Source organism: Pelodiscus sinensis, chromosome 8, assembly GCF_052426305.1.
Source record: "Pelodiscus sinensis isolate ZL-2025 chromosome 8, ASM5242630v1, whole genome shotgun sequence".
Taxonomy (NCBI): domain Eukaryota; kingdom Metazoa; phylum Chordata; order Testudines; family Trionychidae; genus Pelodiscus; species Pelodiscus sinensis.
Genome location: NC_143059.1, coordinates 26865762 through 26891364, shown reverse-complemented (window position 1 = coordinate 26891364; position 25603 = coordinate 26865762). Strand labels below are relative to the sequence as shown.

General features: G+C 45.3%; 1 protein-coding gene and 1 long non-coding RNA gene across 7 annotated transcripts in view; one reads left to right on the top strand and one right to left on the bottom strand.

Annotated features, from left to right (window-relative positions):
- Positions 1-24499, top strand: part of HERC4 (HECT and RLD domain containing E3 ubiquitin protein ligase 4) — a 111211-nt gene extending 86712 nt beyond the window's left edge. For all 5 annotated transcript variants that reach the window (XM_089780118.1, XM_075934915.2, XM_089780117.1 and 2 more), the window contains 3 exons: positions 13416-13599; positions 16978-17080; positions 23859-24499. In XM_089780118.1, the coding sequence (XP_089636244.1) occupies positions 13416-13599; positions 16978-17080; positions 23859-24067 (496 nt within the window). In that variant the 3' untranslated portion in view covers positions 24068-24499. The remainder of the gene's footprint in view (positions 1-13415; positions 13600-16977; positions 17081-23858) is intronic.
- On the bottom strand, positions 4783-9977 carry LOC142827905 (uncharacterized). Of its 2 annotated transcripts, none has more exons than XR_016350167.1 (3): positions 9516-9977; positions 9175-9253; positions 4783-5673 (listed from the first exon to the last, which is right to left on the bottom strand). It is a non-coding gene; the product is annotated as an uncharacterized LOC142827905 (long non-coding RNA). The 2 variants fall into 2 exon arrangements; XR_012902707.2 differs by having other exon boundaries at positions 9704-9973.
- Positions 24500-25603: the final 1104 nt, after the last annotated feature.

The following is a 25603-nucleotide window of genomic DNA, read 5'->3' as shown; positions in this document are numbered from 1 at the left end:
AGTGGGGAGCTGGCAGCTCCTGCCAGCCCTGCTCCGGTGGAGGAGGCTTTGCTGTGGGCTCTGCTTCTGGGGAGACAGCATGTAACCTGCAACTGTAGGATCTGGGCAGACCTGCCACAGATGGGCTGCTCTGCTAGGCTGTATCCACTCCCCCTCTACTTTCTAGACTTAACTGGCTCCACAGGAGTATCTGGAGTAGGAAGTCACCAAGCTGGATCCGTTGGTATTAGCAGTTCCACCTTGTGTATGGTCTTCTTCACCTGATAACTCAGTTGCCCCACCATTGCCACAAGATGAACATAGGCAATGTCAAGAATTGTTGACAGACATAACATGAATACCATAGTGACAGTCTCTGCCAATGTCAGTGTCACTAACCTAGTAGATTAATCTGGTACATGTGCATTGGCATACCTTTCCTACCTCCCAACACCTGACATGACACAGATGCATCCATCATAGCCTGGGGAGCAGAGCTGTCTTTTCCCATACACAGTTGCATAGAGCACCAAAAAATATTGGGGGCCACTGGATCTTAATGTCCACCCACCTGCCTCTTCCTATCTCTGTTCTGTGGCTCTGCTTCCTCAGGAGAGGATCTAATTACTTTAAAAGTGAAAAAGCCGACCAGACGGTGGTTCCCAAATTCTTTGGTATCAAGCCCCCCCTCCCCTTTTGATTTTTGAGAGAGCCTCATGCCCTCCCTCCCAAAAAATAGCAGCAAACCTTGGGGTGGGATTGACGGGGATGTGTGTGGCTTGGTTGCCTTGCACCCCCCCCCCCCCCGGAATTTCTTCACACACCCCCAGAGGGGCACGCCCCCCTCGTTTGGGAACCCGAGAACACTGAACCTGAGAGAGCCATTCAAGTGGCAGTGAAGCCATTTGACAGGCATATGCCAACCTCAGGTATATATTGTCAGTTTCTGAATATACTATGTTAATCTAAAGGACTTTAACAAAAAACAGGACTATGTAGCACTTTAAAGACTAACAATATGGTTTATTAGGCGATGAGCTTTCGTGGGCCAGACCCACTTCCTCAGATCAAATAGTGGAAGAAAATTGTCACAACTATATATACCAAAGGATACAATTTAAAAAAATGAACACACATGAAAAGGACAAATCAAATTTCAGAACAAAAGGGGGTTGGGGGAAGGGAGGAGTAAATGTCTGTGAGCTAATGATATTAGAGGTGATAATTGGGGAAGCTATCTTTGTAATGGGTGAGATAATTAGAGTCTTTATTCAAACTTAAGTGTAAAGTGTCAAATTTTAGCATGAATGACAGTTCAGAGGATTCTCTTTCAAGTGTAGTCTTAAAAGGCCTTTGAAGCAGGATGCAGGTAATCAAGTCATTGAGACAATGTCCTTTCTGGTTGACTATAACCAGGAGGCAACCAGACAACTCTAATACCAACCCTGGTACCTTCCCTTGCAACAAACCCCGTTGCCAGCTTTGTCCACATATTCACTCTGCTGATACCATTATTGGACCTAACCAAGTGAGTTATAAGATCAAGAGCACATATTCCTGCACATCCAGAAATATAATCTATGCTATCATGTGCCGAAAGTGTCTGTCTGCTGTGTACATTGGACAAATGTCTCAGACACTTCGCCAAAGGATCAATGCCCACAAAACAGATATTAGACAGGATCACAAAGAAAAAACAGTTTCTTGCCATTTCAACCAGAAAGGACACTGTCTTAACGACTTGATTACCTGCATCCTGCTTCAAAGGATGCACCTACAGTGCATTTCTCCCTACTCATCATGTCCCAGGTAACATCAGACAACATTCTCTCTCTTCCACCTACTAGTAGATAACTAATCTATGTTTACTCACTCATTAGCAGCCAAATTGCTAGAGTCTGCATCAGTAGTGAAGCAAGCACCACAGGGGATCTTACTCTCATACTGTGACAGGGTGGGGTTGCAGAGGATCCCTTGAGTACCTTTCAGAGGGCTGACAAGGCCACTTACACAGGCCTTCCTGCTTTCTGGGGCTCCTCACCACTCAGTCCTCCTGGGCCAACTCCCTGGCCTCCAACAACCAATGCACTGAGCTGAGATCACTGCCCCTCTCCGCTCTCTTTGGATCAGAACCCCAAAGGAATTATTTTGGTAAGCCCCCTTTAGTAATGAAAGGGGGAATGTACACTGATTTCTTCCCCACCTCTCAGGTAACAATTATTTACACTGGGCTTGATAGAAAATAAAAGGGATTTTATTAAGTACAAGCAGTAGGATTTATGTGGTAATAAGTGAGAACAGGCAGACCAAAGTAGATTATAAACTCAAAATAACAGAAAACACTTAGCTAACTCTAACACTGAAACCGCATTACACAAACTTATTACACCTCACCCTAAAGCTGTTTCTTTTCCAGCTAAGCCTTCCAAACCAGGGCTGTTCCTCGTCCTGGGGTCTTGGGTTCCTTCTCTCTGGGGGTATGTCTACACTACAAAGTTAATTCGAACTAACAGCCATTAGTTCGAATTAACTTTGATAGGAGCTACACAGGCAAACCGCTAGTTTGAACTTAATTCGAACTAGCGGAGCACTTAATTTGAACTAGGTAAACCTCATTCTATGAGGGCTAATGCCTAGTTCGAATTAAGTAGTTCGAATTAAGGGCTGTGTAGCCACTTAATTCAAACTAGTGGGAGGCTAGCCCTCCCCATCTTGCCCTGGTGGCCACTCTGGGCACCACCAGGGAAACTCATCTGCCCCCCTCCCGGCCCCAGAGCCCTTAAAGGGGCACAATCTGGCTACGGTGCCCATGCCAGGTGCACGCCTGCCAGCACCCAGCCAGCAGACCCTGCACCTGGCACGGCGCGAGCCAGCCCCCCGCTGCCAGCCAGCCCTCCGCCTCTTCCCGGGACCAGGTTGGCGGCTCCCAGGAGCCTGCCCGGGGCCACAAGAGGCGGGCGCCCGCCTGGTTTAGTGCGGAGATTGTGGACCTCATCCACGACCGCCACACTAGGCACAGGAAAGTGGCCTTCTAGGACAGGATAGCTGCCAGCCTGGCCACCCAGGAGCAGGTGTGCATGAAAATCAAGGTGGTCGAGTGAGAACCCGACCTTGAGCCCAGAACATAAAAACATAAGAATGGCCGTGCTGGGTCAGACCAAAGGTTCATCTAGCCCAGTAGCCTGTCTGCCGACAGCGGCCAACACTAGGTACCCTGGAGGGGATGGACCGAAGACAATGATCAAGCCATTTGTCTCGTGCCATCCATCTCCAGTCTTCCACAAACAGAGGCCAGAGACACCATTTCTACCCCCTGGCTAATACCACTCCATGGACCCAACCTCCATGAATGTATCTAATTTCTCTTTAAACTCTGTTATAGTTCTAGCCCTCACTGCCTCCTGTGGCAAGGAGTTCCACAGGTTGACTATTTGCTTTGTGAAGAACTTTCTGTTATTAGTTTGAAGCCTGCTACCCATTCATTTCATTTGGTGTCTCTGGGGGAAATCTCGCTCCCCTGGGGTACAGAGCCCCCAGAAGGGTCCGAGGCTGGACGTCAAAGCAGTGAGGCAGGAGAGAAACCTAGAAGGAAAAACTTTATTATGCATGCATGCAGTCTGACAGCTACCAGAGAGCAGTAGTAGCCAGCACTGAGAGACAGTTTCAGGGATCCTTTATACAGTATGCTCAGACAATTTAGTTGTTGATTGTTTTCTTTAACATATCAAAGTCTTAGCAGAAGTACTCTGAGATGTTTCTGGTCACACCAGGAGTGCTAGAAGTAAGTTTCACAGTACACAAAGCCACATGAGAACTTGAGTGGAGGAGTCTACAAGGCAAACTGTGACAAAGATAAGGGTTTACATGACAAATTGTGACAGACTAGGAGTATCCATGAACTTGAGATAGGCATTGTAAGGGTCTTGATTAGAGTTAATTTGATTTCTCTCTGATACAGCCAGAGAGGCCTGGAAGAGAAAACAGTTTCTTGCCATTTTAACCAGAAAGGACACTCTCTCAATGACTTAACCACCTGCATTCTGCTACAAAGACCTTTTACATCTGCACTTGAAAGGGAATCCTCTGAACTGTCATTCATGTTAAAATTCGACACTTTCCAAAAAGGACTCAACAAACATTTGAACTATCTCACCCATTACCAAGATAGTTTCCCCAATTATCACCTCTAATACCATTAACTCACAAACATCCCACTCTCCCTACCTCTAATATCATCAATTCACAGACACTTACCTTCCTTCCTCCCCCCCTCCCTGCATCCCCCTCCTGTTCTGCAATGTGATTTGTCCTTTTCATATTTGTTCATTTTTTTTAATTGTATCCTTTGGTATATATGGTTGTGACTACTTTCTTCCACTATTTGATCTGAGGAAGTGGGTCTGGCCCACGAAAGCTCATCATCTAATAAACCATCTTGTTAGTCTTTAAAGTGCTACATTGTCCTGCATTTTGCTTCAGCTACCCCAGACTAATACGGCTACATCTCTATCACAACCCTTACAGCAGTTCTTCTTCGAGTAGTGTCCCCGTGGGTGCTCCACTGTAGGTGAAGGGTCGCCCTGAGCCTCAGATCGGAGCTTTCTATAGCAGTTTCCCCTGTTGAGTCACGCATGCCCAGGAGGCGTCTCGAGCCCTTGCCGCCTCCTGAGGAGCGTGACTCATCCCCCCTCCCTTTCAGTTCCTCTTCAACCGCCCTCGCCTGCGGACGGAGCAAACAGGAGCTCCCTGTCAGACTCTCTGACCCTGTCAGACTCTCTGACTACCTTTTCTCCCCATGGAGGAGAGGCACACCAGACTGGGAGGACTCCCGCCACAAAGGCTTCGGGGCGATCCTCCCACTCCGCGCCGGCATCGGGGCACGCCACTGCTGAGCGGCCCCGGGAGCGTTCAAAACAGCTGGCACGGCAAGAAAAGCCGGCGCCGAAGCAAACCGCGGTGCCGCTTCAAACAGCGGCACCGCTTTCAACTGCACAGCCTTCCGCGGCGCCGAAAGCCACAGCTATCCTTAAAGCTACGGTGCCGACTAAAACCACGGCACCGCAGCAGAGTGACCCACAGCCCAAACGCCCGGCACCACCTCCAGATAAGCAGCAGGATGCTGCACTAACGCTGCCACAGCAAACTGACAGGCAGCCAGACGACACTGCTATGGAGCAGAGCCAGCTAGAAGCTCTCTCACACAGCAGTCTTTCTGCTCAGTGTCTGCCTTCCACATCCTACTCACCTGGGAAGTCCCTATCACGGCTATCCCCTCCCAGGTCTACACCAATCTTATCCGGCCGAGACGCTCCCCTTCCTGAGGATAATCACCACACATCTTATTCCTCGAGGCACCCATCACCTAGGCAATCTCGCTTTTATGACTACGGAGCCCCACCACAACAGAACCCATGGCACCCGTACTGGCCTTACCCACCCCCACCTTATCCGCAATGGGGATCCTGGGAACACTGGGAATCACGTGGACAACGCTCCCCAATTCACTCCACTCCATCCCGGAGAAGCTTATCTCGGCCGCAGTCCCTACCTCCAGCAACTCTTTCGGATGAGGACGTGGACCGAATCTCTGACAATGAATCAGACACTCACTCAATAAACGTCACACATTCTGATGCTCCCGATATACAATCAGATGAAGCCGTAGTTCCATCAGATTCTGCACCAATTGACGACCTAAAACAATTCCAAGATCTATTCAAGAGGGTTGCAATAAGCCAGAATGTTTCCCTGCAGGAGGTCCAGAGGAAACAATACCAACTGCTAAAGAATCTCCATCCCACATTACGTAGCAAGATTGCCCTCCCTATAGACGAGGCAATAATGGAGACCTCGGAAGACCTCTGGAAAACACCTGCATCCATTCAACCAACGAATAAAAGAATCGATAGGAAGTACTTTGTCCCATCAAAAGACAACGACTTTCTTTTCACACACCCACAACCCAACTCGTTAGTAGTGGATTCAGCGCAACAACGTGCAAAGATCCCACAATACAAGTTGGGCAACGCAGACAAGGACCACAAAAAGCTGGACTCCTTTGGCAAGAAGGTATACTCCTCTTCCACCTTGCAACTCAGAATATCGAACTACTCTGCTCTTTTAGCAAATCATGACTTTGACAATTACTCAAAACTGGGAGAGCTGATACCACATCTCCCCGAGTCTAAAAGATCCATCCTGAAAACAATAGTTCATGAGGGCCATATGATCGCCCGCACTGCTCTTCAAACCGCAATGGATGTTGCTGACACCGCAGCCCGAAATTACAGCTACAGCGGTAGTCATGCGTAGAACCTCTTGGCTCCAGTCATCAGGAGTTCCCCGCGATCTCCAGCCTAAAGTAGAGGATCTGCCATTCGACAAGCACAAACTATTTGCAGCCACTACGGATGAAATACTCCATAACAGCAAAAATTCCAAGTCTACACGCCGCACGTTGGGCATGTGCACGCAGCCCTATAGACGCGGACGATACACCCCATATAACTCATACAACCGATACCGATATGGGCAATATAATAGATCACAGAGGCCCTATGAAGACACTAGACCAAGGCAACGAGGTCCCAGAAGACGCCACAACCAGGCCCGCCCACCAACTACCCAACCATCTAAACAGCAAATTTGAAGATTTGGTCGAGGGCCTGCGACACCCTGCTTACGATCTAGCACTACCCCAACATGGCCATCTGTTCACCCATCGTTTGCGCCCATTCCTTCCTCAATGGGAGTCCATAACATCGGACCGCTGGGTTTTGGAAATCATTCGAGTGGGCTACACCATCCCTTTCACCTCTATCCCCCCTACCCTTCCCCCTATCCCGTCCCTCTTCAGGGACCACTCTCACGAGACCCTTCTGAAACAAGAAATCGATCGACTCCTCCTCATCGGAGCAGTAGAAAGGGTACCCCGAGAGTTCCACGGGAGAGGGTTTTACTCGAGCTATTTCCTAACCGAAAAACGAACAGGGGGCTGGAGACCTATATTGGACCTCCGCAAACTGAACAAATTTCTCAAGAAACAACATTTCAAGATGGTCACACTCTCCACAATCATTCCTGCGCTAGATCAAGGGGACTGGTTTGCAGCCCTCGACCTCCAAGATGCCTATTTCCATATAACCATCCACCCCTCCCACAGACGTTACCTGCGCTTCATGTTGGGACCAGACCACTTCCAGTACAGGGTTCTCCCCTTCGGCCTCTCATCAGCCCCGAGAGTATTTTCGAAGGTACTGGCTGTCGCGACGGCATATCTCAGACGACAAAACGTCATCATATTTCCCTATCTAGACGACTGCCTCCTAAAGGGATCCTCGTACGCCGAAACAGCCTCTATGATACAGACGACCACGACCCTCCTCAGTCGTCTAGGCCTTCTAATCAACCAAGACAAGTCAACGCTGTATCCAGTTCAAGACATAGAGTTCATTGGTGCACGCCTGGACTCAGTGACAGCCCGGGCATACCTACCTCAACAACGTTTTGCAACTATGCAAGAAATTATAAATGGGATGCTTACAGTTCCTACCACCACAGTACTTACATGCCTCAGACTAATGGGCCACATGGCTTCCACCACCTATGTAGTCCACCATGCTCGCCTGCACTTTCGATGTCTTCAACTCTGGATGGCAACCGTTTATATCCCATCACGGCACCCTCGAAACAAAACGGTTACTATCCCACCAGACGTGCTGGGATCCTTACGATGGTGGACAGTGCCAAGCAATCTCTTGACAGGGGTTCCGTTCCAACAAACCGAACCCACTATCCAAATCACCACAGATGCTTCCCTGCTAGGCTGGGGGGCACATATGAACGGCCACGAAGTTCAAGGCAGATGGTCCCCAAACGAGAGACACTTACATATCAATCTCCTCGAGTTGAGGGCAGTAAGGAATGCCTGTGCACACTTTGCCTCCGCCATCGCCAATCACACAGTCCGCATCCTAACAGACAACATCTGCACAATGTTCTACATAAACAGGCAGGGTGGAGCCCGCTCCCGCTCTTTATGCGCGGAGGCTATTCGCCTGTGGAACTCGTGCATCCGCAACCAAGTCACCCTCATAGCGTCCTACTTGCCCGGGGTGAACAACATCAAAGCGGATTCACTCAGCCGAAACTTCGCTTTGAACCACGAATGGGAGTTACATACGGAGGTGGCGAACTCAATTTTCCACCAGTGGGGATGGCCATCGATAGACCTCTTTGCTTCTACCCAGAACACCAAATGTCCCCAATTCTGCTCACGTGCGGGACTTGGCAAACACTCTCTGGGAGACGCCTTCCTGATCAATTGGACAGCTTCCCTACACTACGCCTTTCCTCCCATACCGCTCATCCCCAGAGTCCTGCACAAGATCCTGAGGGACAAAGCCCTAGTCATCCTGATTGCGCCATCATGGCCTCGACAAACCTGGTACCCATACCTTCACAGGCTAGCGGTCCAGCCCCCCTACCCGCTACCTTACCGGATAGACCTACTATCTCAGAACAACGGCAAGATACTGCACTCACAACTCAATACCCTGCATCTTCAGGCTTGGCTTCTCTCTGGTTCTCAGAGGTAGAAGATCGCTGCTCCCAGCGAGTAAAGGACATCCTCCTCCAGAGCAGGAGACAGTCTACTCGGAAAACTTACCAACAGAAATGGGCACGTTTCTGTCACTGGTGTCAGCGAGTCAAAATGGAGCCCCGTGCCTCACCATTAGATACCATTCTAGATTACGTTCTGGACCTTAAAGCATCAGAACTCTCTGTCTCTTCCCTAAGAGTACACCTCTCTGCAATAGCAGCATTTCATACACCAGTAGATGGATTCTCCGTTTTCAACCACCCTATTACAAAAAGATTCCTCAAGGGACTCCAGAATGTATACCCACCACATAGGACTCCACCCCCCTTGTGGGACCTAAATCTTGTTTTGAACTACCTCACCAGACCTCCCTTTGAGCCACTGGCAACAGTGCCACTTCCTTTCCTTTTTATGAAGGTCTGTTTCCTCTTAGCCATCACCTCAGTAAGGAGGGTGAGCGAACTTGGAGCGTTAATGTCAGAACCTCCTTACACAATTTTCACAAAGGATAGGGTCATACTTAGACCCCACCCCACGTTTTTGCCAAAGGTCGGTACAGAATTCCATATTAACGAACCGATCGTGTTACCTACCTTTTTCCCAAAACCGCACTCGTCGCAGACAGATGCCACTCTGCACACCCTGGACATCCGGAGGGCTCTGGCCTTCTTCCTAGAAAGAACAAAACCATTCCGTAAATCTGAAAGACTTTTATCTCCATCGCTGAACGATCCAAAGGCACACCGATATCATCTCAACGAATCTCAAAATGGATATCTACATGCATAATTAAGTGCCACTCTCTGGGCAATAGACCGCTGATATGCCCACCAAGAGCACACTCTACTCGAGCCACGGCTGCCTCCACAGCCTTTCTGAGCAATGTCCCCCTAAGAGACATTTACCGGGCAGCGACATGGTCTTCAGATCATACCTTTGCTAAACATTACGCCATTCTTCCACAACTTAAGAGTGACTCAGCAGTTGCCACGGCAGTGCTCTCCACCACTGCCAAACACTGACTCCGGCTCCCTCCAACCATATACTGGATACTGCTTTGTAGTCACCTACAGTGGAGCACCCACGGGGACACTACTCGAAGAAGAAAAGGGAGTTACTCACCTTGTGCAGTAACGACTGTTCTTCGAGATGTGTGTCCCCGTGGGTGCTCCACGACCCTCCCTACCTCCCCTCTGCTCGGAGTCGAAATTACTCGGGCGGAGACGAGGAACTGAAAGGGAGGGGGGATGAGTCACGCTCCTCAGGAGGCGGCAAGGGCTCGAGACGCCTCCTGGGCATGCGTGACTCAACAGGGGAAACTGCTATAGAAAGCTCCGATCTGAGGCTCAGGGCGACCCTTCACCTACAGTGGAGCACCCACGGGGACACACATCTCGAAGAACAGTCGTTACTGCACAAGGTGAGTAACTCCCTTTTTTCTTTTAGAGAGTTTTGATTTCCTTCACAGTCCCCCCCCTTTAGACACAATTGGAGTTATTTGATTTTTCTCCCACATGTCCTCTAGTCCTTATATTATGGGAACTAATGAAGAACTTTTCTTTATTCACCCTCTCCACACCACTCATGCTTTTATAGACCTCTATCATATCCCCCCTCTGTCTCCTCTTTTCTAAGCTGAAAAGTCCCAGTCTTTTTAGCCTCTCTTCATATGGGACCTGTTCCAAACCTCTGATCATTTTAGTTGCCCTTTTCTGAACCTTTTCCAAGGTCAAAATATCTTTTCTGGGGTGAGGAGATCACATCTGTACACAGTACTGAAGATACGGCGTACCATAGTTTGATTCTTCCCCTGGCTTCACCCTTTCAGCGCCCTCCTCCCAGGTTTCCTTCTCCCCTCTCCCACCCTCTCTCTTCCCCTCTACTACCTCCTTTTCCCAGTCTCCCCGAGTTTTGTTCAATAAAGAGAGTTTCTATTTTTGAACACACGTGTCCTTTATTTTGTACATCAGGAAGGGGGGCTAGGGAGGGGTAAGTGGAAGGAGGTGAGGGAGGACTGGGGTACGAGCCCCCGATGGGGAGGACTGGGGCGGCTCTGCGGGCTCCTTGGGGTGGAAGCTGTCCTGGAGCCCCCCGATTGACCCACCCCCGGATGGCAGCCTGTGGCAGGTGCAGCCGGGCTGATGGCCGAGTGCTGTGATGTGCCGAGTGTGGGCATTCAGGGCACTCCAAGCCAGGACTGCTTTGCTGTCCCTCATCGAGTTAGACAAGCGAGCGGGGAACCCCTGAGAACTGTCTGGGGTGGGGATCGGTCCCTGTAAGCACAGCCCTCGGCTAGCCTGAGACAGCAGCTCCACGCTCTAAGTCCTAATCTGATGCCCTGCCGGCACTGCTTCCGGTCATCCTTAACCTCAGTTCAGGGTCCACTCAATGTGGACATGCTAGTTCGAATTAGCAAAATGCTAATTCGAACTAGTTTTTAGGTCTAGATGCACTAGTTCGAATTAACTAATTCGAATTAAGTTAGTTCGAATTAGTGCTGTAGTGTAGACATACCCTGGGTGAGTCCAGCCAGCCAAAGACCAAAACACTCCTACTTTCCTATTGTTTTTACAGATTCCCTTTTTGCATAGGAACTCACCTGGCAAGTCCCTACCAACCACTGATAAGACAAAAGGCTATTTGCATATGATTGCCCAGACACTGAGGCCTTCCAGCAGTGGAATCACCCTTGATGGTTTTCATTTACACATTTAAAAACCATAAACCATTCCCTACGCCATATATCTAACTTTACACACAAGAATAATACATACACCAAAATAAGATAAACAGATCCAGTGGATTATGACGTGATGATTGATAGATTAGATGCGGCAATTTGTCCAAAGCATCTTTGAGTTTTACATATTTGTGTTCATAAGTCCATTTTATAAAGCATGGTGGGGAGTCCATTGCACATACTTTCAACACTTCATGGCCAGCAGTTTGAAAGATGGCCCATTTACTTGATGTCCTACCTTCTATGAAGGTTGCCTTTCTGATTACCTTTAGGTTAGCCAGGAGAAAGGGTGATCTGGGGCCCCTCATAGTTTACCTGCAATACACCTACATTTTATAAAGTGAAGGGTGTGCCTCCACCCACATTTATCCTGTAGGTAACTTCTGAGTTCTACATAAACCAATAGATTTGCTTTACTGGTCTCCTTTGCCTCATGTCTCCAGTGAATAGAGACATTTTTTTTGTTGTCAACATCAAATGAGCATCGGCATTCTACCTGCAAAGAGTGAAATCATTTAGAAAATCACCTGGATTATTTGCTGCTATAGCAGAGTAAGCATGGAGACACGCAATATCTCCTCAGAGGCTCTTTCAGTGAATTTCTGACTATATTCTCCTTTGCTATCAGTTGGTGCATCTCCCTTGCTCAGATGGTTCAAGAGCCTGCAGCTCACAGTTCACCTTTCCAGGCCCATGGGAGCCGCAAGGATGTATTGGAGGCTGTTTTCTGCAGTTCCCATTGGCTGGGAATGGCAAACCATGGTCACTGAGAGCTGCAGGAGTTCGTGAATGGTCAGTGTACACAAAATGTCTCCTGGCCCACCAGTGGACTGCCTTGATGGGCCATGTGCTGAAGGTTGCCAATCCCTGTGCTAACAAAAATAATGTTGTTATCGTGAGTGAATCATTTAGTATTGACTAGCATGGTGTAAAAATAGTCACAATCAAAATAAACCAATAAGTTGGATTTTTGCCATCCGTACTTGAGCACAAAGATTTAAAGTGTCTTGCCTGAAATGTTTGTGCTCTTTAGTAACAAGTAGTTCTCATAGTCAAGCTATTTTCCCTAACCATAATTAACCCTTTCTGACCCAGACACGATGCAAAACATCTGATGTTCACCAGAATTATAAATTTGTCTTTCAACACTTAACATACAGTCAGTCATTAAAACTGAAAATAATTGTTTATTAAAGGAACAACAGCAACTTGAATGGGGATGTAAAGTATTAACAGTTCACTAGTAAGCTTCATACTACAATTAACCCCAGCAGCCAGCCGGCCATGCCAGGCTGGCATAGTCCCAGTTACACTGGACTAACCAGTCAGAGATCCTCCTGCCTTGGCTATGGCCGGCCAGAAGGTCTTGATGGGTGCAACTCCAATCAATGCAGCACTGGAGTGGTCCCTGTCCTATCTGCGGTGGGCTAGCCAGCCTGGAACAGCCTTGGATGTACCTGGCCAGCAGGACCCTAGCCCCACCATCCTAGCAGGACCCCATATCCAACCTCTCTGCTCTGGCCCACTGGAACAATATAATCAGGGCTCGACAAATTGCTGTTTCTACTCGCCCATGGCGAGTAGATTTCAGCTGGTCGCCCATTCACTGGCGGTTCGCGCATGCACAATGCTGGTCTTGCACATGCGCAGTGCAGGGCTGGTGAGTAGATTTTGCTGCCGTGTCAAGCCCTGAATATAATTATAATTGTTTAACAAGTTTAACTTTTTAAACTGAATAATTTTGTTTCGGACCATTACACTGAATCAGTATTTCAAGAGGTAGTGCACGTCTTCTGAAGAGCCAATTCACAGTTGAAGGTACACATAATTAAAAGGCTCGCCTGTTATCTGAAATGTATTATTTAATGTTGCTCTTTATCTATTCCAGGTGTGCTCAGTTTTGGGAAAAATGAATTCATGCTCTACTCATAGTCAAATAATCTTCATTGTAGCCATAGCAAAGACCACGGGCAGAACACAGTATCTTAAAAATCAGTATTTTGTGCTGAGTTGGCAATTCATTTATTTCTAGAAGAATGGTACTTAAATATGCTCAAATTTTAAAACGTGTTTGCTTTTGTCTTCATTCTACAGGCAAGAATTTGTAGATGCATATGTGGATTACATCTTCACTAAATCAGTGGCTTCCTTATTTGATGCATTCCATGCAGGCTTTCATAAGGTGTGTGGTGGCAAAGTTCTTCAGCTTTTCCAGCCCAGTGAGTTGCAGGCAATGGTGATTGGGAACACAAATTATGATTGGAAGGAACTGGAGAAGGTAAGTAGTTAGTTTAATTAGAAAGTATATTCAGTTGGTTTACATTTAAAGTACAAAAACATAACACTTGATGGCATGGTCTCTCCAGCACTTCCTGCCCCACGTTCCTGTATTGAAGTTAAGCTTCCGGTTTCCCTGAAGATGAGGTAGAATAATTTTGCTAACTGTAAATAGAGTGTTTTTAATTTGTACAGATGCATTTCACACACTTAATGTTTCATATTTGATCTCTCCCAAATCTCCTGGACAAACCTTATAGAGAACTGAGAGAACACCATATACATTAAATTTGAAAGGGGAAAGTTTAAAAAAAAAAAAAAAAAAAAAAAAAAAAAGTAAACATGTAAAACCGTGGTCACCAAGAGGTTGATCGTGAGGCGTCGGGGCCCCCCACCTTCCCCATTTTCCCCCCACCCCTGAGAAGCCCCCACTACCTTCCTCCAGCAAAAATGGAGGTAGTACCAGCTTCCCGTGGGTGGACGGAAGTCCTGCAGCTTAGCGCCACTTCTGGGGGTTCCAGAAGTGCACTGGCTGCTCTGTTGGGCGTGCTGCGGGAGGGGGCGTCGGCCGGGGAGGAGGAGCATGGCGACTTCCCTGCACTGGCGCAGGAGGGGTTAGTCAGCCTGGGAGGAGGCAGATGCAAGGGACTCTCTGCCTCCCCTCACACTGTGCCCCCTGTTCCCACTCCCCAGCTCCCTCTCTCCTGCCACAGAACTCTGTCCCCACTCTCCTGCCACTGTCCCCACTCCCAGAACTCTGTCCCCTGTCCTGAGCCACAGAACTCTGTCCCTACTGGCACCCTGTCCCCTGCTGCAGAACCCTGTTTTCTGCCCTCCCAGCAACCTGTTCCCTCTCCTCTGCCCCCAGCTGCAGAACTCTGTCCCCACTGGCACCCTGTCCCCTGTCAAAGCACCCACTAGCACCCTCTCCCAGTATTATGTCCCTTGTTCCCACCAACACAGTTGGGGCCACATTAGTGAAGCTTGGGGTGGGGCTTGGAGGAGGGTTTTTTTTTGCATCTCACTTGCGTGGCTCCAACTGACTTTTCTTGGGTCATTGACCCCTGACTCAAAGCAGGTTCCCTGCCCTTCTCAGAAATAAAGACAACGCTGAAACTTTTTGTGTTTGGCATAGTATTTTATTTAAGAATGAAGCTTGGCCAACAAACCCCAAATTGAGGCCAAGCTCCCATCTGGCCACAGCATCATAACACTCCTGCACTCCCCCTTCCCCCAGACCCTACATCTGAGCCTATCATACAGTGGAACCCCCTGCCCTGAGCCCCTCACATTCCCCAACCCAAATTCCTGAACCCTCACATCTAGAAGTCTGTGGCTTGCTTAGTACCTTAACCCTACATCTACATCTAACCCCAACACTGCCAGGCCTGGCGCCCCCTCTCCAAGCCAGTGTCCCCTTCTCCACCTTCTCCTGCATCCAGATTTCCTCCCAGAGCTTGCACCTCTCACCCCTTCCCACACCCAAATCCCTCATTCCCACCCCAGAGCCTACACATCCTGTCTCAACCCAGCGAGGGTACGTCTAGACTGCAGGAGTTTTTCAGGATTCCAGAGATACCCCAGTAAAACACTTCTGCATCCAGGGATGCGTTTGTTCTTCTGCTCCTTTTAGTGGAAGAGCAAACATGCTCTTTCGGTCACCCCTATATCCCTCTTTCCACGAGGAATTAAGGGGGCTTTCAAAAGAAGGGTTTTTTCTGACATTTGGTCCAGTCTAGATAGGCGAAATGTTGAAAAAAACTCTTCCTACAGAAGAATTGGGAAAAAAGCAGCAGTATAAGGGTTGGGGATAGCAAGTGATGGAGAGGAGGAGAATAGAGAGGGTGGAGCTTCAAGGAAGGGGCGAGGTGGTACATCTTGGCTTGTTCTGTCATTTAAAAAGTGATCTTGGGTGTAAAAAGGTTGGAGACCACTGACATAAAACCTGAAGTATTTGAACACAGAAGTTAAAGGATTTCTGGTAGTGTCACACATCACTTGTTTGAAAACCATCAAATAACTCCATTTACTGGCAGATGACCCAGATGTCAGTTTTGTTATGTTTTCAATTTTAAGTGTTCCTTATTATCAGGGCTCGCCGAACCGCGGTGAGCCCTGCTCACCAGCCGCGCTGTCCAGCGATCTGTGCATGTGCAGATCGTTCTGCGCATGCGCAAATCGCCTGAACCCAGCTCTTCCGGTTTGCAATCTACTCGCCACAGGCGAGTAGATTGCATTATTTGTTGAGCCCTCTTATTATCCAGACACACAAACCAATAGGAATTTTCCTCCGTGTATATGCAATGCATTAGTTAACAAGTGACCAAATACATGGGTGTGCTAACAAGATTGTGTAGTCAAAACAAGTTACATATTCTGAATTACTTTTGTGTGGTGCCTTATGAAGTTGTGCAGGCAGAATGAAATGAAAACACTTTAAAATGTTGAAGCAGGCATTTTATAAACTGAAGAAAGGCCTATTTCCTTTTTTTGGACTTTACATCCTTAAAACAGCTTCTGGATATTACTCTAGTTCTGTTTGTATTTTGAACCATAAGAATCCTGCTGTGTGGAATTTCCTTCCTATCCTAGTGCCAGTCATTCAACGTTTCTTTCAACTCTCCCTCTGTACATCAACAAATACTAATCAATGTCATTAAATAATGAGAACAGTAGTATTAAAAATAATAGCTATAATATAGAACCTTCCTCTAGATGTCCTAATGCAATTTGTGTTTTTTCAATAGAGAACTTGGGGATGAAGAGGTGCCTGTCCCTGTACTTTGTATGCCATGACTGAAAACAGTAGATGTTCACAATTAGTAATACACATTTCATAGACTTCTCATGTGGTGATAAAGTTCTTACTTTATCCATTATAAAGCAATAGAAAAAGACATATTCAGTTATAAGTGTTCATTGTAGTAGATGTGCACTTCTGTGGAAAGGCTTTGGGAGTTTTCTTAGAAGTTAGGATTTTACATTAAATGTACACAGAAAAAAAGTTGTAACATTCAGAAAAATTGCAAGGTCCTTTATGAGACACTGTATGTCAACCACTGAAATGTGGTGGTAAAACAATGTTACTTTGTACTGGTAAGTAAATCAGAGCAAGAAGAAATAATAATGTATTCAACTGAAAGTGTAAGAGGCGTTTATATAGACAAAGTGTAAATACACTTTATTTTAGTAGCAGGATGCTAACCAGTGTCCAGTGAGGAGAAAAAACTTTTAAAGTAAACTTGGTGGAAAAAAAAATGACATTTGTATAATTCAGTAGCTGTGTGTTGTCTTTTTCTATATACAGTATTTACAATTTCAGAGTGTCTTGATAATTTGTGAATTTAACTAATAATCACATTGTTTTTTGTCACTTCAGAATACAGAATATAAAGGAGACTATTGGGCAGACCATCCTACAATTAAAATGTTTTGGGATGTTTTTCATGAATTACCACTGGAAAAGAAAAAGCAGTTTCTGTGTAAGTATTTGAAACTAGTGTATGGAAATGGGAAACCTAGTAGGATTAAACCCTGTAGTTTAATGCTGTTCTAGAAGAGGACAAAACAAATTGTACCTAATTTAATATCTAAAAATGTTGCGTACTTACCTTTTAAGGTGAATACACCATAAGGGAGGAAGTCTGTCTGAACAGAGAGTGCTTTGTCAATAACTATGAGTCTTGTTATTGGTTCTTGGTTTTTGTTCTTGGTTGGTGTTTGGAGGATAATGATCATGTTTAGCTAGTATGGTAGTCACCAAAAGCAACCAATTTATTGTGCTTCGTAGTTGGTGAGTAGATGATAGGCAATGAAAGTCTTGTAGTTTGTTCTGGATTTCCTTATTTGAATGGCTCTTTAATCATTTCAAGGTGGCCAACAGGGTAGGGGTCAGCAACCTTTCAGAACTGGTGTGCCAAGATTTAGCTTATTCACTTCTATTTAAGGATCTGTGTGCCATTGATACTTTTTAAAGTCAATAATAGTCCTTCTGATATTTTAGAAGCTTCATTAATAAATAAAGCTGCAGATCTTATCATTTAGTGTGATCTTCGGAGAGAGAGAAAAGGATCAGGGTACTGGTGGGTGTCTGGCTGGCGGAGAGGGGACAGGAGCAGCTTGGCAGGTCTCCAGGGACGAGTGTCTCTCTGGAAGGATCTGTACTGGAAGAAGCACACGTTCCGCTCCTACTTCCCAAAGCCCAGATCTTCCACCGCCATTTAGCCACCCCTTAAACCGCTTGATCTCCTGCCCCGGGCTCCTTTCCTGCTTTTCCTTTCATGTTTCCACAGCTGGATGTGCTCTGTGGTGATATATGGCCTCTCCTTTTCCAGTTAGCTCCTATGTCACGCCTCCCCGGAGCATGGGGGAAAGCAGGATGGATAAGGAAGTGTGCGCATTGCTGTGGGGAGGGAAGGAGCAGCACACACACTGAGCTGGATCTGGTGTGGAGCTTTGCCCCCTCTCCCCGCCCCCCCCAAGGAAGCCAGAGCCAGCTCCAATCTTGATTGCCAACACAGGCTTCCCGTTGCACGGGTGTGGTGAGGAGTGCTGAGCTTGAGCTGAGAGCCATATTTGGCTTCTACGTGAGCCATTTATGACTTGTGAGCCATAGGTTGCTGACCCCTGGTCTAAGGGGACTTTTCTAGTGAACATACCCAAAATACCATTAGGCTTTCATTGCACGTGCCAGTCAAAATTATCTTGCATGCCACTTATGGCGCACATGCTGTACATTGCCGACCCTTGGGGTAGAACATCATTTCCAGGCACTTTGATTTGTATTTATTTTAATATGTAGACGATGACATTCAACAAGTCTTGATAAGTGGATTTATTTTGGATGGTGAATACCCTGGTTAATTCAGACTGTTCGTAATGGTTTGCTGATGCATGTCCCTCCCCAGTGAGGACATTTCAGGTTATTTTACAGAAAAACAAATCAAGTGCATTCCCCTTCTCTCTCCTCATGAAGTCTGACTACAGCTGTGACCAATTGAAGTGCTTGCTCTGGAACACTCTGGGGTTTGTGACAATGCTTTCAGTGGTACACATTCCAAGATGACAAGTGGACTTTTGTCGACAAAGCTATACCTGCATCTACACTACCACCGAGTTCTGTCGACAGTAAGTCGACAGAATGCGGCAGTTTTGTCGATGGCGGTAAACCTCATTCTATGAGGAATAACGCCTTTTGTTGACAGAGTTCTGTCAACAGAAGGCAGTATTGCATCCACACTGTGCTTTTTCAAAAGAGAGCATCTAGACTCTCTGTCGAAAAAGCGGCTTGCTTTGTCGACAGAACTGGCTGTAGTCTAGACCAGTGTTTCTCAACCTTTTTTTGCTCATTCCCCCGTTCTGAGCCTCGTTTACCTCTCTTGCCCCCCTCATAGCTGCTGTTAGTTGGAAAAAAAGGTACGTAATTTACTTAATGTTCTGTTTTTTCCATGTGGCCCTCCCCAGAGGTAGTGCGTGGCCCTTGGGGAGCCATATGGCCCATGGTTGAGAACCACTGGTCTAGACGCTCTTTGTCGACAGAGGTTTTGTTGACAGTATCTGTTGACAAAGCCTCTGTTGACAAAAGCCTGTAGTCTAGACGTACTTCCAGGGAGGTGACTTCACTGCAGGCTCTGCAATATAAAGCTAAACTTTTTACTGCAGAGCCTGCAGCACAAGTAACTGCTGCAAGTTTCAGCAGTTACACGGTTACCTTATTACAAGATTTTTAAGGTCCCTATTCTTGACCAGGGAGCCTGAATTTTGTGGAGATAGGACACTACTGAGGGCCTATACCTGTTGCATAATGGTGCTTGACTGAAATCCCTTCCTCACTCTTTATTGAATGAAGACTTGAATAACTTAAATCCTGGGATGCTGAGAGTTTCTTCTGTGATCTTGAGCTCAGAGGTTGACTTTTGGCCAGATGGATGGGTAGGCTTTTAGAATGGAAGCTCTCCTAGAAGAGAGCAAAGGCCCCATCAGTTTAAGACAGGCTGAGTATATGGTTAATACTTCCCCTTTCAGTAGCCAGGCTGTTAGAGGAAAATGGTTGGCTCTAGATAGAGGAATGGCACTTACAATGATGATGAAATTGAATGCCCCTTGAGATCAGGTTGAAGATTTCCTGGTACAATTTTGAGTTGCTGACTTTGTGCTGGCTTAGCCAGTCTGCTTTTTGGTTCAGTTCCCCTTATATGTAGATTGCATGTAGGGAAACAAGTCATTTCTGCCTGCTCCATCATCTTTATTGCTTCTGTATGTAGAGCTGCAATCCTTGTCCCTCCTTGGTTGTTTTAGAGATGGTGCTTGGTCCTGCTGTGAGGGCAAGGGTTTTGAATGCATGATTTTTTGAGATCCCTTCCAGTTCTGGTGTTCTGTGATTTTGTGTAGACAACTGTTGTCATGGTGTTGGACTGGACCAGGACACAGTTTCCATCCAAGTGGTTCTTGAACCTCAGAAGAGCTAGTTTGATTGACTGCCCTGAGTTCCAAGAGATAGGTGCTATAATTCCTTTTCTGGGGTTCCAGATGCTTTGTACCCTTGTAAGTCGCAGATGTGCTACCCATCTCTTCATGCTGGCATCAGTGGTGAGAAACTACAGGTCTTGGAGCATATGGAGAGAACCCTGAGGATGTTTTCCCCAAACTTTTAACCATATCAGGGTGTTGAGGACCAGTTTGGGACATGTAAATGAAGATGCATGAGTTTGGGGAAGTAGTCCCATGCTTTCAGAAGACAAGTGTAAAGGTACCTAATGTGTGATTGATTGATTGCCAATTGGTGGCCTCTGTGTGCAAGACCAAAAAGCCCAGTAACTAAGGGCAGGGAACAATAGTTAGGCTCTTTCACTTGACCAGTGATGGTATCAGATTCTGAACCCTCTGATTGCTTTATCTGTGTTGTTGAAGTTTATGCTCTCAGGTAGGGATGTGATAGTGTAAACAGTTAACCAATGAGCCTAGTTATACGTAGCATCCCCTTCCTCTGCCCTCTCCTGCATGGTATGGTGTTGCCTCAGATACAGACAGTTGTGAGCAGTGCTCCCTCTAAGATTTTCTATCCATAAGTAGAGTGAGATTTGTGCACCAGTATTGAGGTCATGTGCGCTTGTGTGCCACTGTGGCACCCAAGTTATTAATCAATATAGATAGATGGATAGATAGATGGATGGATGCATTTTAAGGTTACCCACACTGCATTTAAGATTAATGAAAATGGAGATCTAGAACTTTACATAAAAAAGCCCAGAAATAGTCCAGTATGTGCCAGACTAGATAGATAATCTTTTCTTCTTGTAAAACCAGTCTTAAAAAAACCTCAGATAAAATCTGAACCCCCTTTCCATTGCCCTGTGTCAATCATGCCCTTCATATTGATAATATGAGGAAAATAAGGGTGAGAAAATATAGCCTATTTTTGCCTTATTAAGCTGAAGAGATTCTATCAAATGTTGGTAACATTTCAGATGCAGAGGCTGTTATAAGAATAAAGTGTGTATCAAAGGTGTCTGCAGAAATACCTCTTTATCAAGATAAAATCCTGATGAAAAATGCCACTTATTCTTTCTTTTCTAGCAGACAGATCTAAAAGAACCCAAGTCAAGAATATAAATCTGTATTTAATGATGGCATGTAAAGTATCACATGTTAACCTTAGAAGGTCTAGTCCAGTGGTCCCCAACACGGTGCCCGCAGGCGCCATGGCACCCGCCGGGGCATTTATGTGCGCCCGCTGAGTGTTCAAGGCTGGCCCAAGTCATTCTTGCTCCCTGGGCACGCAGCACATACGCGGCCCTGCCCCAGGCACAGAGCGCGTGCGCGGCCCCACACCGGGCGCCCGGCAGCCCCAGAAGGTTGGGGACCACTGGTCTAGTCTCATAGTTTGCACAGCTTCTTGCACATTCTAGTATCAGAGGGGTAGCCGTGTTAGTCTGAATCTGCAAAAGCGACGAGGAGTCCTGTGGCACCTTATAGACTAACTGAAGTGTAGGAGCATAAGCTTTCGTGGGCAAAGACCCACTTCGTCAGATGCAGCTGACGAAGTGGGTCTTTGCCCACGAAAGCTTATGCTCCTACACTTCAGTTAGTCTATAAGGTGCCACAGGACTCCTCGTCGCTTTTGCACATTTTAGGTTCCATCTCATCCCCCAGTTCTCTCTCTCTCTCCTCCTCCTCCTCCTCCTCCCCGCAAATATTGGAAGGTATTTCATTCTAAATGTATAAATTGCTTTAAATGTTTGTCTGAACTATTGGACAAAGGATAAATGTTGGATTTCTCAAACTTATCAAAAAAAAAGTTTGCATAGGTTGTAGCATTTGCCATCAACAGCCTATAGAATTAAAAAAAAAAAAAAAGGCCATGGTGTCTAACCAGTGGCTATATCGAACTAGCCACACTCACCCTGCCGAACAGCAACATTGATCAAGCTAGTTAGCCACATGTGTTGGACACCACGGGATTAGATGGTCCAAATACATTGCTGAGAGAATTGTTTCAGAACTAGATGACCTTTGTTAACAGTTTCATTGTTGTTTTTCTTGTGCCTTGCAATAGAGTAATATATGTAATTCTCAGCTGATGGTAAATGATCTAGAAAGCTGTAGGCCAAGAATAGAAATGGGTACTGCAGAAAATTTGTGACAAAAGAGGGGATCGTGTTGGTTTGAAGGAGCTAGTAGTTTGAATACAGGAGGAATTACTCTCCTTTTGGTCTGTTCAGGTGGGTGACAGTGATTCAGTTTTTTGTGGAATAAAAAAAAATCATCATTTGATGCTGAGGTAATCTTATACAGTGATATCAAGATATAAAATTACCAGAATAAGCAAACATAGGAATTAAGATTCATCTCCGAATGTTTATAGTATTGAATGTTGTTTAACTATTCTGCCTTTCATTTTGTACTAGACTTGATTTTCTATAAAATACCATCTTTCACTTATCAAACTATAAATGATGTTTCAAACTAAATATAGAATAGAAAATAGCGATTAATTTTGCACAGAGCATAGTAGAGTTATATTTTTTTAACTCTGTGTTTTCAGCTTTTACGGATACTAATGTATCAAATATATAAATTAGAATGTGACCAAGGATTTGCCTTTTGGCTCAGTCTGAGTGGAATAATCTGTCTACATTGCTCCTGGGGTGGGCCGTGTGCTGGCTGCCAGAGCTGGAGCCAGGCCTGTGGTGTGACTGCTCCTGGGGCTGTGGCCATGGGGACATCTGCACCATGGCTCCAGCTCCGGCAACCACCACGCAGCCTGCCTGGGCCGCAGCTCCAGCCCTAGGGAAGGGCTGATGCTAGGGCCAGGGCCATGTGGTGGCTGTTCAGCTGTTCCTGGGGGGTGAGGCACCTGCTTACCTCACAGTCCCCACCCCGAAACAGCTGAGCAGCCTCTGCCTGGCTCTGCTGAGGTGGTGGGTGGGATTCAAATTCTGTGCATGCCCATGCAAGTGCGCACCTTACAGGGAACTTAACTTGCGAGGCAGATTTATTTGGCCTTTGGCTGCTGTTCCATTCCTGAAAAGCGGGTCCAGGAGCTCAGCCACTGCAATGCTGACTCCCTAGACTGAGAAGAATAGAAAACAAAGAATGCTGCTTACTCCCCTCCCCCCTCCCAAAATAAAAATACAAAAGAAGGATCAGGAGCAAAGAGAATGGAGATGAATTGCTTCTGCAGAGGCAGATCTGGCTGTAGGCTGGAGAAAAGAGTGTGGCCAGCATGGGCTGTGCCGCCGCTTTAGACCACTTGCTGAAACTGCACAAATGGGAAATAGTCCAGGCATAGCAAAATTGTGGGAGATACTGGGCTACAGGAACACATGAAAAGAGGACAATTGAATATGACATTTCCTTACTCAGAAACAAAGCTGTTGGTAATGGCCCATGCGGTCATCATTCCAAACAGACACATGTATTTGACACTGAACAAATTAGAACCTGATTACCTAGTCACCTGCAAGTATGAGTGTCCAAAATATGTGCACTCATGGCTCTTTAAGTGCACCTTGGTGTAAGAGGGACTTTTCTGTCTGATACTCAATTTATATTGTTAAATGTGTAAGACGTATATGATTCAGTTATGACATTTATTTACTAGTTTTAATTTTAAACCATGCAACCTTAATGTAAAAAGCTAACCATATTATAGAATTGAAAATGGGGATTTAGAAGTGTAAGATTGTATGGATCTATCATTGTGGTACAGAGGGTAGTCACTCTTTCTTTAGCTTTGATTCTTCTGTTTTTCTTTGGCAGTGTTTTTAACGGGCAGTGATCGTATTCCTATTCTTGGGATGAAGTGTCTTAAACTAGTCATCCAGCCAACGGGAGGTGGAGAAGGGTATCTTCCAGTATCTCACACTTGCTTTAATCTTCTAGATCTTCCAAAATACACAGACAAAGAAACACTAAAATCTAAGCTGATCCAGGCTATAGATCATAATGAAGGCTTCAGTTTAGTATAACTTTAGAAATGAGGTATTGTAGTTGTTTAATGTGGAAGCATTAAACTAATTTTTGTGTCTTTCTTGTGGTGGTAAGTTCAGTGGACAAGTTGACAATGTAACAACTGGTTATTCACAAAATGTTCAGTGATAGGAATATTCATGCAAACCAAAAAGTCCTTACAAAAATGAACTGTTAATACACAGCTTGTACAGAACCATGTTTTTGTCATCTTAAAATAAAAATGAGACTGAATGACTCGTTTCACTAACATGAATTTCAATATTTCACATATTATAAGAACAATTTAGCATGTGAATGCATGAAAGACTTGCTTTTTTTCAATCACTGAGTGAAAACATTTAACTTTTTCCTATTATGATAGTCCCATTTGATTATTTTTCATTTTGTAAATAAAGCTTTGTAATAAAATAGTTCCAGTTCTGATAGCAGTATGGTTTCTATTGCGTATAATTAAACTTGAGCTTATTTTATGGCTTTTAACAGCGTGATTTCTGGAGATTTTTCTGTTTTTTTGTTTGGTTTTTTTTTTTTTTTTTTGGTCCTGTTTTAACAATGATGGTTGAAATGGCCCTGCCCTTTATGATGTACAGTCCTGTTTCTATGAGGTGGTCATTTATTTGTGCTGGTGCAATACTACAGATATGACTTCTGTTAAGGTGGACAAGATGACTCAATAAGCCATTTCTTGTTACTGATGGTATAACTAAATTGATAAAATTTATTAGGGATTAATTTAGCATTGAGAATCCAACCTCTGCAACCAAAAGTTAAAAGCATAAATGAGGAGGAAGACCATTGCTATCACAAATTTAAACATTTCATTTTTAAAAGTTGAAAGTGTAGTTTATGATGTCTAGCAGAATGGTCACATTTTTCCAGCTAAAATGCATTTGAAATACCTTTTAACCCTTTTGGGAACTTATTTTCAATTTTAATATACTCTGAGATGACTGTGCTTAGTGGAACGTTTTCAGATTTGATTTGCCTGGTCTGGTTAACTTCCAACATACTTACGTTCTATTGAAACATATATATGACTTTCAGCTGTGAAAAAAATATTTATTTTTTTTAGATTTTTAAAATGCAGTGAAAACCAAGATATAAAATAAAATACTTGAATGAAAACTTTTGTTGCTTCATGTGTTTGGATGCATATTTCTTTAATCAGAATGTAACGTAATTAAGCCAAAGACTAGTTAGAATATTGAGATCACCGTGGCTTCTGTATTGACACAATACAGGGAAAATGTACATAAGGCTATAACCATATACTGGTACGATTGCAACCATGACACTCTACGTGTATATGCTTATAGCTCAAGTGTGACCTCTAATTTCTTCATTATTTCTCTTGGCAGGCTTATGTCCACCATGTGATTCGGGAAACGAACACACATGAAAATGTTTTAGTCATAAGAGGGGCTGTACCAAATTCACAGTCCATTTTTGTAAATTTTGTAATAATATTTTAAATCTTGAATTTCAAGGTTTGATATTTGTTAAATTTCATGGTAGTGTAATAACGCATGAAT